At 34.7% G+C, this 12,685-nt stretch overlaps 1 protein-coding gene across 8 annotated transcripts in view; it reads right to left on the reverse strand.

Annotated features, from left to right (window-relative positions):
- Positions 1-12,685, reverse strand: part of RALGAPA1 (Ral GTPase activating protein catalytic subunit alpha 1) — a 247,809-nt gene that overhangs the window by 124,305 nt on the left and 110,819 nt on the right. For 7 of the 8 annotated variants that reach the window (XM_078053575.1, XM_078053573.1, XM_078053572.1 and 4 more), the window contains 6 exons: positions 10,910-11,034; positions 9,453-9,669; positions 8,112-8,288; positions 2,380-2,532; positions 1,005-1,198; positions 665-763 (listed from right to left, as the gene is read on the reverse strand). In XM_078053575.1, coding sequence (XP_077909701.1) covers positions 665-763; positions 1,005-1,198; positions 2,380-2,532; positions 8,112-8,288; positions 9,453-9,669; positions 10,910-11,034 — 965 coding nt within the window. Of the gene's footprint in view, positions 1-664; positions 764-1,004; positions 1,199-2,379; positions 2,533-8,111; positions 8,289-9,452; positions 9,670-10,909; positions 11,035-12,036; positions 12,118-12,685 lie in introns of all 8 variants that reach the window. The other variant, XM_078053576.1, reaches the window with a different exon arrangement.

A 12,685-nucleotide genomic window follows, 5' to 3' on the forward strand; every position in this document is an offset into this window, starting at 1 on the left:
TTCATTTATTTCTATGTTGGCCCAATTTCTTAATGAATCAATTAGGATTACTGAAACTACTATTACTATTAAAATGAAACAACACAGGTATGAAGAACCACATACTGTTTCATTTAGGAAAATGCACCAAACATATCAAATAATACTCAAAAGAATTAAATCTTTTTTTTTTTAAGATTTTATTTATTTATTTGACAGAGAGAGCAAGAGAGCACAAACAGAGGGAGCTTTAGAGGGAGAGGGAGAAGCAGGCTCTCTGCTGAGCAGGGAGCCGGATGGGGGGCTCAATCCAAGGACCCTGGGATCATGACCTGAGCCAAAGGCAGACATTTAGCCGACTGAGTCACCCAGATGCCCCAAGAATTAAATCTTTAAAAATATACAGCACATTCTGACACAAATTTGAGATTTACACTTCATTTAAATATAACAGAAACATAATTCTATATACACTTTTGTTTTATTAAATAAGTAAAAATGATGCACCTGTATAATAATTTTGCTATGCCCATTCTCCTCTCTATATAACCCCCAATGACTAGTTAAAAACTAACTGTTCTAGAAGACTATACAAAAGCTAAAGAATCTATCAAATGTTTAAAACTGATTACATCGTATTTACTAAATAAACCTTTTAAATTAATGTTTTATATATTAAGCATACCTTGAAGAGCCAAGGTGTAAGAATTCTCAGTGGAGGAATCAAAACTGGTGGTGAAGGGGAGGTCAGGTTATCAGTTGAAATGCCAAGGTTATCTCTAATCTGTAATTTTCAAATAAATGCAACAAACCAATAAAAGTGTTCTTCCAGTTTGTTTTACCTTAAACTTGAGTTCAATTCCAGTTCCTATCACTAATTATGTATTTAAACATGGATAAGTAACTTCACCTTGCTAGGAACCAGTTTATATAAGGGGGGTGGTGGGTGGCAATGAGACCTAAGGCTTCTACTTCTTAACACTTTTCTTTCTTTCCCCTCTTTTGTTTTTATTTTTATTTTTTACCTTAGCTAGATTTTGCCAAAGTTCACAGAGGTAATCAAAAACTTGAGCATGTATTTCGGGATCCATAATAGCGTTGACATCTCCCAAAATGCCTAGCATTCTTCGCCACATTACAGTAGCAACATCAGCATGCCATCCTGTGAGTGTACCCCCTGCCATCACACTACAACATTCAGATGGAAACTCACTGATTTCTGTAGAAAAAAATGCACTAGTGTTAGTAATTTTTCTAAAGAATTGGTCACAAAAATACAAAGGAGTCAAAATAACAAACTTAAATGTCTACAAAAGTGAATTTTTAAAATGTCAATATGCATTAGTGTTATTTTTCCTGATAAGATCAAAACCTCACCAGTTCACAATTCCTTATTATGGCAGTAATTACTTATTCAATACCACCTGTACTAGGATTTACCTAAGGAGGAAATGATGCACATACCAGATAGAGAAATTTATAATTGATATAAAGATCATATTTATAAGTATATACTCCCTCTTTCATCAAATGGCTACTTCAGGTTATAGCATCAATTAATAGAAAATCTCAGGCTGAAGGCAATTCCTATAGGAAGTCTTCATAAGCCTGTTTCTTTGTACTTACAACTTCCAAAGAAATTTATTTCACAATTAAGTCAGGCCTAGCATTAAAAGGGATATCACAATGACATGGGAAAATTAACATTTTTACTAAAACTTAAACATAATCTAAAATTCTATAATTATATTTTTGTTTAATAAAATTGGCAAGATTATATGTAAGAAATACAGGTAACCTTGAATCTTAGCCTCATTTCTGTCATTAATTATGTGACGCTGTACAAATTACCTAATAACCTTCCTAAGGCTACACTTCCTCACTGTAAAATAGATGGTTTAGCTAGGTATCATTATAGATCTCCTCCAGCTTAAGAAACATCCATTATTCTATTCAGTGTATATAATGGAAAGGGCAAAATAATTACTAAGTTAGTAAAGATTATTCCTACTTGATAATATCTCAATGTGCTCATAATTTACAAGTTCACTGTAACTATATGTAAGTCCTTTACTCCTCATGTTTGACTTCTTTCTCTTTCCACATAAAGTGTATAGTAACTGATTGTATTAACAAAAAGTTACCAAATTGTCTTTCACAATAATAAAAAATAAGAGTCTGGTGTAAACCAATGAAATAGAACAAAAAACACTGCAGTTTTAACCATCACTGTTAGTATCTCCCTACCCTCAGAACCTTCATTATGTAGTGATAAATCAACTGATTTGTCTCTAACTTATCCCTCTCAAAAACAAAATTTTAAATAATTTAAATAATAAGATCTCCTAAAACTGATGCTCTGAAAGGAAAAATGGCAAATAACTAATTTCCAAATATTGCCTAGGTCATCTGGAGTCTGAAGAACAGAATGGTGGAGCTTCTCATCAAGCTGCAGATCTTTCTGTTCCATGTGATCCATATTCAATGTGGAAGGAGAAGGTGTCTGTGACCTGGATCCCAGAGCTGAATGGACAGGAGAAGCACTTTCTGAACCTGTAAAGACAATTTCATAAAAATTACCATAAAGAGAATATTCAACGCCCTCTACCTAAGATGTAATGCTTAAAACTCCAATAAAACACAACTGAACAGCATCAAAGGATAAAACAGGTTATAAATTGGCCAAAGAGGTAAATAAAATCATAATACAGTACAAGATTTTCTATCTAGGGGTCTCATTTGATTTCTTCCATGGGACTCATCTGGAATCAGAACTGGACATACCAGTTCATAGAAGCCATCAGTGAGAGTGAGAATGAATGTCTACTCCCATTCCTGGTCCAGCTACAGAAACTCTAGGACCCACTGCTACTCTATTTCACTTACTTCAGACTTGGAGCAATTCAAGAGAAGAGGACCTTGCTCACTGTGGCTCTATATGCTATCATTGCTGGCCTGGTGTCCAGTGGGCCCTGGTGGTCCCCAGTCTTCAGTCTCTCCCCCACCACACACACACATTCCCTCCTTCCCAATCCATTCTTCGTAAGGCAGCAAAAAAATTAAAAATCTAATCTGATGGTACACCCTCATTTAAAATCCTTCTATGGATTTTATGGCTCTTTACTGGCCACAGCATAAGCCCAAACTTCTTAGTGTGTGGTTTTCCAGCCTTTCTGTAACTTTCTTACAGCTCCATAATTCCCCTAGTACTTTTAAGTTCTAGTCATAGAAAGTAAACTGCTGGTACTTATCAGAATATGTAGTATACCTCTGGCCTTTTCCACGTGTTTTTCCTTTGCATGGACCCCTTATCCTGTTCTTATAGGTCTGGTTAACTTTTTATTTTTCAGGTTTCACCTTAGACAGCCCTTCCTGAGAAGCCTACCCAGCACTGACGTATCCAGGGTAAATAAGTAGCCTCCACTATTTGCACTTGTACCCCCCCTTATACCACTTACCACACTGACCTGAAACTGCTCAGTTTCAAATATCGTCACTAGTGCACATACTCCGTAAGAACAGGGACTGAGTCTGTGTTACATACTGATGCACTGCCAGTGCCTGGTACAGTGTCTGGCACAGAGCAGAAGCTCCTGTTAAATTATGTACAGCATAAATTAATACTATATTGAACAATTTATGGTGGTTGTATGGGAGTGCTACTAGTACCAAGCAAGCCCCTAAAATATTAGGTCTTTCCAACAAAAAATCAATAAAGAAAGATCAGCCTTAAATGACACATTAGACCAGATGGACTTAACTGACATGTACAGAACAATCCATCCAAAGCAGCAGAATACATATTCTTCTCAAGTGCACATGGAACATTCTCCAGGATAGATCACATATTAGGTCACACAACAAGTTTCAATAAATTCTACCAGACTGAAATCATATCAAGCATCTTTTCTGACCACAACACTATGAAGCTAGAAATCGACTACCAGAAGAAAACCAGAAAAACTATAAATATATGGAGACTAAACATGTTACTAAATAACTACAGGGTGAATGAAAAATTAAAGGAAAAAAATACCGAGAAACAAATGAAAACAGAAATATGACATACCAAAATCTATGGAATGCAGCAAAAATGGTTCTAAGAGGGAATTTCATAGCAATACAGGCCTGCCTCAAGAAAAATCTCAAACAATTTAACTTCACACCTAGGGAAACTAGAAAAAAAAAGAACAAACAAAGCCCAAAGTTAGTAGGAGGAAAGAAATAATAAAGATCAGAGCAGAAATTAATGAAATAGAGACTAAAAAGACAATAAAGAAGACCAATGAAACTAAGGCTGGTTCTTTGAAAAGATAAAAATGACAATCCTTTACCTAGACCCACAAGAAGAAAAAAGATCTCAAATAAAGTCAGAAATGAAAGGGCGTTACAACCAATACCACAGAAATACAAAGGATCATAAGAAGACTACTATGAACAATTATACGCCAACAAATTGGTCAACCTAGAAGAAATGGATAAATTCCTAGAAATGTACAATCTTTCCAGATTGAATCATGAAGAAACAGAAATCTGAATAGACCAATCACTAGTAAGGAGACTGAATCAGTAATCAAAAACCTCCTAAAAAAAACAAAATTCCAGGACCACCTGGCTTCACTGGTGAATTCTATGAAACATTCAAAGGTGTCTATGTCTGCCACTCCCCCTGCTTGTGCTCTCACTCTCTCTGACGAATAAATAAAATCTTAAAAAAAAAAAAAGAAGTCTTAACACCTATCCCTCTCAAACTCTTCCAAAAAATCGAAGATAGGAAAACTTCCAAACTCATTTTATGAGGCCAGTGTTACTCTCATACCAAAACACCACAAAAGAAAATTAGAGGCCAATATCCCTAATGAACATTGATGCAAAAATCCTCAACAAAATATTAGCAAACTGAGTTCAACAACACATAAAAACAATCATATACCATGATCAAGTGGGATTTATTCCAGGGAGACAAAGATGGTTTAACATCCACAAATCAACCAATGTGCTACACCACATTAACAAAAGGAAAGATAAAAATCATATGATTATTTCACTAGATGCAGAAAGTATTTGACAAAATTCAACACCCATTTATGATAAAAAGTCTCAACAAGCTGGGTATAAAGGGAATGTACCTCAATATAATATTAAAGGCCATATATGACAAACCAGCATCTAGTATCATATTCAATGGTGAAAACAAACTTGAAAGCTTGCCCACTATCCCCACTTTTATTCAACATAGTATTGGAAGTCCTAGCTACAGCAATTAGGTTAAGAAAAAGAAACAATAGGTACACAAATCGGAAAGGAAGAATTAAAACTGTCAGTATATGCCGACCACATGATACTACATATAGAAAACCTTGACGATTCCACCAAAAAACTGTTAGGCTAAATGAATTCAGTAAAATTGCAGGATAGAATAAATGAATTCAGTAAAACTGCAGGATACAAAATTAATACGTAAAAACTCTGTGTTTCTGTACACTAATAATGAACCCTAAACAATCCCATTTATAATATCAAAAAGAATAAAATACCTAGGAATAAATTTAACCAAGGAGGTGAAAGATCTATACAGTGAAAACTACGAGACACTGATGAAAGAAACTGAAGAAGACACAAATAAATGGAAAGATATTCCATGCTCATGAGTTGGAAGAATTAATATTGTTAAAATGTCCATACCACCCAATACAATGTACAGGTTCAATGCAATTCCTATCAAAATACCAATAGCATTTTTCACAGAACTAGAACAAATAATTTTAAAATTTGTATGGAACAACAAAAGACTAAACAGCCAAAACAATTTTGAGAAAGAAAAACAAAGCTGGAGGTATCCTGCTCCCTATTTCAAATTATACTACAAAGCTGTAGTAATTAAAACAGTGTGGTATTGGTATAAAAACAGACACAGAGATCAACAGAACAGAGAGCCTAGAAAAAACCCATGCATATATGGTCAATTAATTTACAATAAAGGAGGGTAAAATACACAATGGAGAAAGGATATTCTCTTCAATAAATGGTATTGGGAAAACTGGACAGCTATATATGAAAGGATGAAACTGGACCACTATCTTATATCATACACAAAAATCAACTCAAAATGGATTAAAGACCTGAAAACATAAAACTCCTAGAAGAAAACATAGGCACTAAGCTCCTTCACATTGGTCTTAGTGATATTTTTTAGATGTCTCTTCAGGCAAGGGAAACAAAAGCAAAAACAAAAACAAGTGGGACTATATCAAACTAAAAAGCCTCTACACAGTGAAGAAAACCATCAACAAAACAAAAAGGGAACCTACTAAATTGAAGCAGTATTTCCAAATCATATATGTGGATAAGGGCCTAATATATATATGAAGAAATATATAAAGACCCACAGAACTCAATAAATATATAATACATAAATGAATATATATGAAGAAATATATAAAGAATTATATAAATATATAAAGATCCATAGAACTCAATAAATATATAATATATAAAAATATATAAAGAACTCTTATAACTCAATAACAAAAAACAATCCAATTAAAAAATGGGCAAAGGATCTGAATAGGTATTTTTCAGAAGAAGACACAGAGATGTGTCAAGAGGCACATGAAAAGATGCTCAACATCACTAAACATTAGGGAAATGTAAATCAAAACCACAATGAGATATCACCTTACACCTGTCAAAATGACTATTATCAGAAAGATAAAAAAATAACAAGTGTTGGTGAGGAAGTGGAGAGAAGGAAACCCTTGTGCACTGTTGGTGGGAATGCAAACTGGTGTAGCCAGTGTGGAACAAACAGTACAGAGGTTCCTCAAAAAATTAAAAATAGAACTACCATATGATCTAGTAATTCCACTACTGGGTATATATCTAAAGAAAACAAAAACACTAACTCAAACAGGTCTGCATCCCTGTGTTCACTGCAGCATTATTTACAATAGCCAAGGTATGGAAGCAACCTAAGTGTCCGCTGAAGGATGAATGGATAAAGAAGATGTGGTTTTTACATACAATGGAATACTATTCAGCCACAAAAAAGAATGAAATCTTGCCATTTGTGACAACATGGATGGACTTGGAGGGTATTATGCTAAGTGAAATAAGTTAGACAGAAAAAGACAAATACCATATGATTTCATTTATATGTGGAATCTAAAACACAAAACAAAACAAAACCCAGACCCACAGATACGGAGAACTGACTGGTGGTTGTCATGACAAAGGGGAGGGCGATGTGGAATGGGAGAAGAATTAAGAAGTAAAAACTTCTAGGGGCGCCAGGATGGCTCAGGTCAGGATCCTGGGGTCCTGGGACTGAGTCCTGCCTCGGGCTCCCTGCTTAAGTGGGGAGTCTGCTTCTTTCTCTCCCTCTACCTCACCCCCTGCTTGTGCTCTTTCACTCTCTCTCAAATAAAAAAGTAAAAGCTAAAAAAAAACCCAAAAAAACCGGAATGGATAACCACCCATCGAAGGGAATCAAACTACAGTGAGAACCAGAGTAAATATGGATCATACACTGGAATCCCTAATCTATGGGCTACCAGCCGCTCAGGATCCCTCTGGTCACTACCCGAATCTTGCAATAATGTGACCCTGCATTTCAGGACTGAATTTCTTAGATCCTACTCATCATATATTTGACCACATAAAAAATTTGCTGAAAAGCATAATTTACTGTATAAATATAGAATATTAGTATATTGATAAATAGGCCTTCTATTAGGCAGTATTCTCTACAGTTTCTATAATAAATATTTTGTCAAAAATCTATAAAAATCTGGGCTCACTCTGAAAGTGAAAAGAAGATAGTACTTCTCAACTATTTTTTGGTTACCTATTTAAAAATTGCTACAGGAAATGCAGTGATGGAAACATATATACAATTTTGCACACAATATTAGGAGTTCAGCTAGTCCACTGAAACTTACCATGTAGACTCCAGGTCAAGAAACTCTTATATTAATGCATTTTTTTCCTCCATTGTTACATACAGATGAATGAAAACATAACACTTAAACTCTAATAAGTAATACTTAAAACCTATCAAATAAAATCCTAAACAGATTCTTTGGTGGCTTAAAAAATGCACTTAAGGAAGACATTCCCTTGAGTAACTTTACCAGTAACCGTTGCAACTTCAGCGGAGAAAGCTTGCTGATTAAGACTGCTTGTTTCAGAATCTATCTGAAGTGTGGTTAGACTAGCCACTTCCTGTTCTTCAGCACTCTGATGATGGCCAGAACCTGAATCCACATCAGCAGAGGATGTAATCCCAGCATCAGCTCCAAAGCCAAAATCTAAAGGAAGAAGAAATGCTAGTCACCGAAGTCTCAACTACAAAACAAAAGTATTTACAAAAGAGACAAAGCAGGGTGCCTGGGTGGCTCAGTCAGTTAAGCGTCTGCCTTAGGCTCAGGTCATGATCCCTGTGTCCTGGGATCAAGCCCTGAGTCAGGCTCCCTGCTCAGCAGGAAGTCTGCTTCCCCCTCTGCCCCTGCCTCCCCCCCCAACTCGTGCTCTCTCCTCTCCCTCTCTCAAATAAATAAAATCTTTTAAAAAAAGAGAGACAAAGCTACTTCAGCAAAATGATTAAACATTAACATTCCCCTTAAATCTATTCTATTTACATACCTCTCAGACAAGTGCAAATAATGTTAACAGTTTGCAGTTTATAATTAGAAACACATTTTTAAAGGTTCTCATAGCTTATTACTAACAACAATAAGGACAAAAAACAGACACATATGATGTATCATCACAATTCTTATCCAGGTTTTCTGATAGCTGGTAATATGCTTTTCAAGAACTTTATAATCTCTAGCACAGGTATATATAATAAAAATGGCACATATGTGGTAAAAACCATTATTGTCTTAAATCACATATTCCGTTCTGAGATCATAGTAGTATATAATCCATGAAAGCAGTAAACATGTTTCTCTAATGCATCTCCCAGCTCTTCACTAACTTGGTTCCCAAGGTTTTCGTGTTCTTTTTTTAAATTTTGGTACTCTTCACTGCCAAGTGTAACCCAGAATTATAGCAGAAAAGCTATGTGGGAGTGACACACCACCAAGATAGTGGTTCTATCTAGTGACAGATAACTAGATAGTGGTTCCCAAATCACCAACTCATAGCTATGATTGTTCTTTATTCTAATGTCAAGCCCACTCTAATTTTTTTTTTCCTTTCTTTATGTTTGGTCTTAAAATATCATTTGTTTTATGAAAGGACAGTGGTTTTTGTTTTTTCAGTGGCTTTAGTTTGGTGAAATAGAGTGGTCCTGACTTGAATTCCCTAAAACTTCCTTTGGAATTTCACTGAAAAATGAAATCAAAATATGTGGGAACCCTTGTCTAGTAACATTAGAGAAGAAGATGATGGTTACATAATCCATAAGTCAGTCTCAAACAGAAAACAACAAAAAAAACCATATTGCTCAAATAGAAAAAGATACTTGCTGTCAAATTTTCGGCCATCATATTGGAAAGCGCTGAAAGAATCCGAATGACTATCTGAGCTGATAAGATCACTGCTCCCTGCACTGGCAGGAGAAGTCCATTCAGAGGGCACACCTGGGTCATCAACAGGGCGCATCTGGTTTTGCTTATTTAGAATATCAGGGAGGTCTTTGGGAATTTCAAGACTGCCTGGACTACTTCCTCTTCTTGTCATAGTCTAAAAATTCAAGAAACATCTCACTATTAAAAAAACTTATTCTCATTAAACATCTGAAATCTTGAATTTCCAAGACAATTACCCCAATAAACGTTGAGATTTAGGGTCTGAAGTAGGAGGAGGTAAAACCGAACATCTATGTAACTGTATGGAGCCATAACCTGAATTACTGTTGGTTTGTCTAAAGTAGAGATCCAGTTATGATATGGTGTTGGGCCTAAGACTCTTTAAGCCTCAAAAGGACCCATGGAGTGAAGTTAAGAGAGTAGGAAGAGCAAAGTATTCAAATGGAAAAAGCAGCAGCAAATAGTAGAGACAGTGGAGGGAGGAAGGAATGATGGCAAAGAAGTTATTCTATAATGATTATATATAATGATTCTATTATTTTTTCCCATTCAAGGAAAAAAACTAAACTAAAAATAAAAGGGAAATGTAATGGGGCTACAGACATTCACAGGTTCAAATCCAAATGGAGGGGCCCCTGAGTGGCTCAGATGGTTGAGCATCTGACTCTTGATTTTGGCTCATGTCATGATCTCAGGATCCTGGAATTGAGCCCTATGTCGGGCTCTGTGGTCAGCGGGAGGTCTGTTTGAGATTCTCTCTCTCCTCCCTTTGCCCCTCCACCCCCCTAAATAAAAACCTTTTTAAAAAAATCCAGTGGAATGTGACCATTTAAAAAAAGCAATTCCACATATATTTATCTTTCCTTAACAATTAAAAGCATTATTAGGGGTAAAATTGCTTCTATTTTCATTCTGCCATAATTCTAATAAAACAAAGGTAAATTTAAAATCTATTCTGAAGTTATCTGTAATGAATAAGCAATCAATATTTATGTTATCAAACTTATGGGAGTTGGGTCAGAAGACCTCTCTTGTTATCTTTCTTGCTAAGGGTCAGCAGTGGGCAGGAAGGTAACCTATGAGCAAAGGCGAAACACAGAGGGAAGACTCAGAAGGTAGGGGCTTATACCTAAGTGGTTAAACAAATAGGTATTCTAATTTTTTATCCTGGTCCAAATTATAAGCCTATTTGTTTTATGTCTTTAAATAAAAAATATTATAAAAGTATAATTTAAAATCTTAATTCAAAAAAGGGGTAAGTTTTAGAGGAAGATTATTCTGAATAAAAATTTACAAACACACACACACACACACACACACACACACAGGTATATATCTTTTAGCTTCTCTAGTTTCCTTGCTAAACCAAATAAATAAAATAAAACAACACTTACTGAGGCATTACCACTTCGAAGCCGTTCTGCTATAAACTCATCCATCAGATCAGGAACATTAGCATTGCTGCTGCCAATATCACTATTAAGAGGGGGCAGTTTTGGGCTCATGTCCTCTTTATTGACTAAAAATAAATAAATAACTATATATAGTGAGAAAAGACTTAACTGCATTTCCTGAATTTGAAACAAACAAAAACAACCCGAAACAAATCACCTATGCCATATCAATTATTTGCCAAACATGCATTTATGAATAATTTCTCTCCTTTTAGATTTAATTTTAGGAATTAGTAAATTGGTATTTATTTTATTTAACTAAGCAGATGTTAGTCAATCTTCAGTATAACCTTAAACAGCAAGAAAGCTTATAGATAAGCACTAGTTGGAGTTAGGTTAATATTGCCTATAAAGAAACTGGTATATTTATCTTTCTTCCTGCCTCTATGCTTCTATTCAGAGCCTTAATAACTTAGAATTCCATTCTTCCCAAGGAATATTTACAAGGAATCTATCCCTTGAATCTATGTACATCTCAGTGGGATATAAATGCATTTAAGTTTAGATAAATAAAAAATCTATAATTGTGACATAATGTCATTTCTGTTCACTACAAAGTCTTAATGTTATTGCTTCAAGAAAAAAGAGGTTTATTTTCACAAAGGTTTTTCTGTAAAAAGAAAACCCAAAAAGTTATTTTGATTTCTTCATGACTACATTAACAAGAAAGTTTTAAACTTGGGAGAAAAACTTATAGAACATAAGATATTTATTTTACTATTATGCTGTTGAAGAGTTAATTTCTCCGCAATTAAACGAAAACCAGCATTGCTTATATTCCTAATGAACTAAAAAGCATTTCAGGTTAAGAAAATACACTGGTCAAGAGTTCACTGTGAAATACCATTATCTTTATATTACTGGCCAGGCTTTGCTAAGCTGTCGAATACTGCCCTCAAGTGGCATTAATGGCTCAATGCAAGATGCATTATACAGCATTCTGTTAATCATGCTAACAAAAACCATGTTAAACAAACAAAATCAAAACCTACCTTACTGCTGAAAGTTAATTTTCTATATCTGTAAAGTTATTTTAAATTTGAATCAAGATAAGAGAAGACAGTTACCATAATCTTGCTTTCTGTAATCTGTCCATAGAGGTTCCATATTTAAATCATGATTGGCTATCATGAAACCTTTATGCACATCTAAAATCTCAGAAAAAAAGAAAAGTACTGGTAAGTGTTTTAAGGACTTGCATTCTATACAAATGAATGCAAAACTAAAAAGCCTACAACTTGTTTTGAAATGGCTTACATGAAAAGTAACTAAATCCACTTTGAGATTTAAGAAATAATTTCTCCTTCAGTGATAACTAAAAATGTTGGTGCTGGTTGTAGGACCTTGATTTCCATTATGTTACATAATATCAAAATAATTTTCTTCCAAGAAAAAAGAAAAACCAAGTAAATCAGCAATAAAAATAATGAACTCAATTAGATATAGCCAGTGCCCTTTTAAATATAAACTATAAGGAGGCAGGGGGAGAAAGTATTCCAACTACCTAGTAAACTTAATTTCATGGCTCATCGTAGTACATACTCAGAAAAATATTTGATTTCGATAGCCTCTGAAAGGTCACTAAAATTTTCCTGTATCTTCCCCTTTCCTATCTTGTTCAGCAGCAAAGAGGTTTAACTAAATGCCTTATAAGGGAAATTAGTAATTTAAATAAACATTTTATGCTGGGAAAAATACAGCTGGGAAAAGGCGCAT

Source organism: Halichoerus grypus, chromosome 8 (assembly GCF_964656455.1).
Source record: "Halichoerus grypus chromosome 8, mHalGry1.hap1.1, whole genome shotgun sequence".
NCBI lineage: Eukaryota > Metazoa > Chordata > Mammalia > Carnivora > Phocidae > Halichoerus > Halichoerus grypus.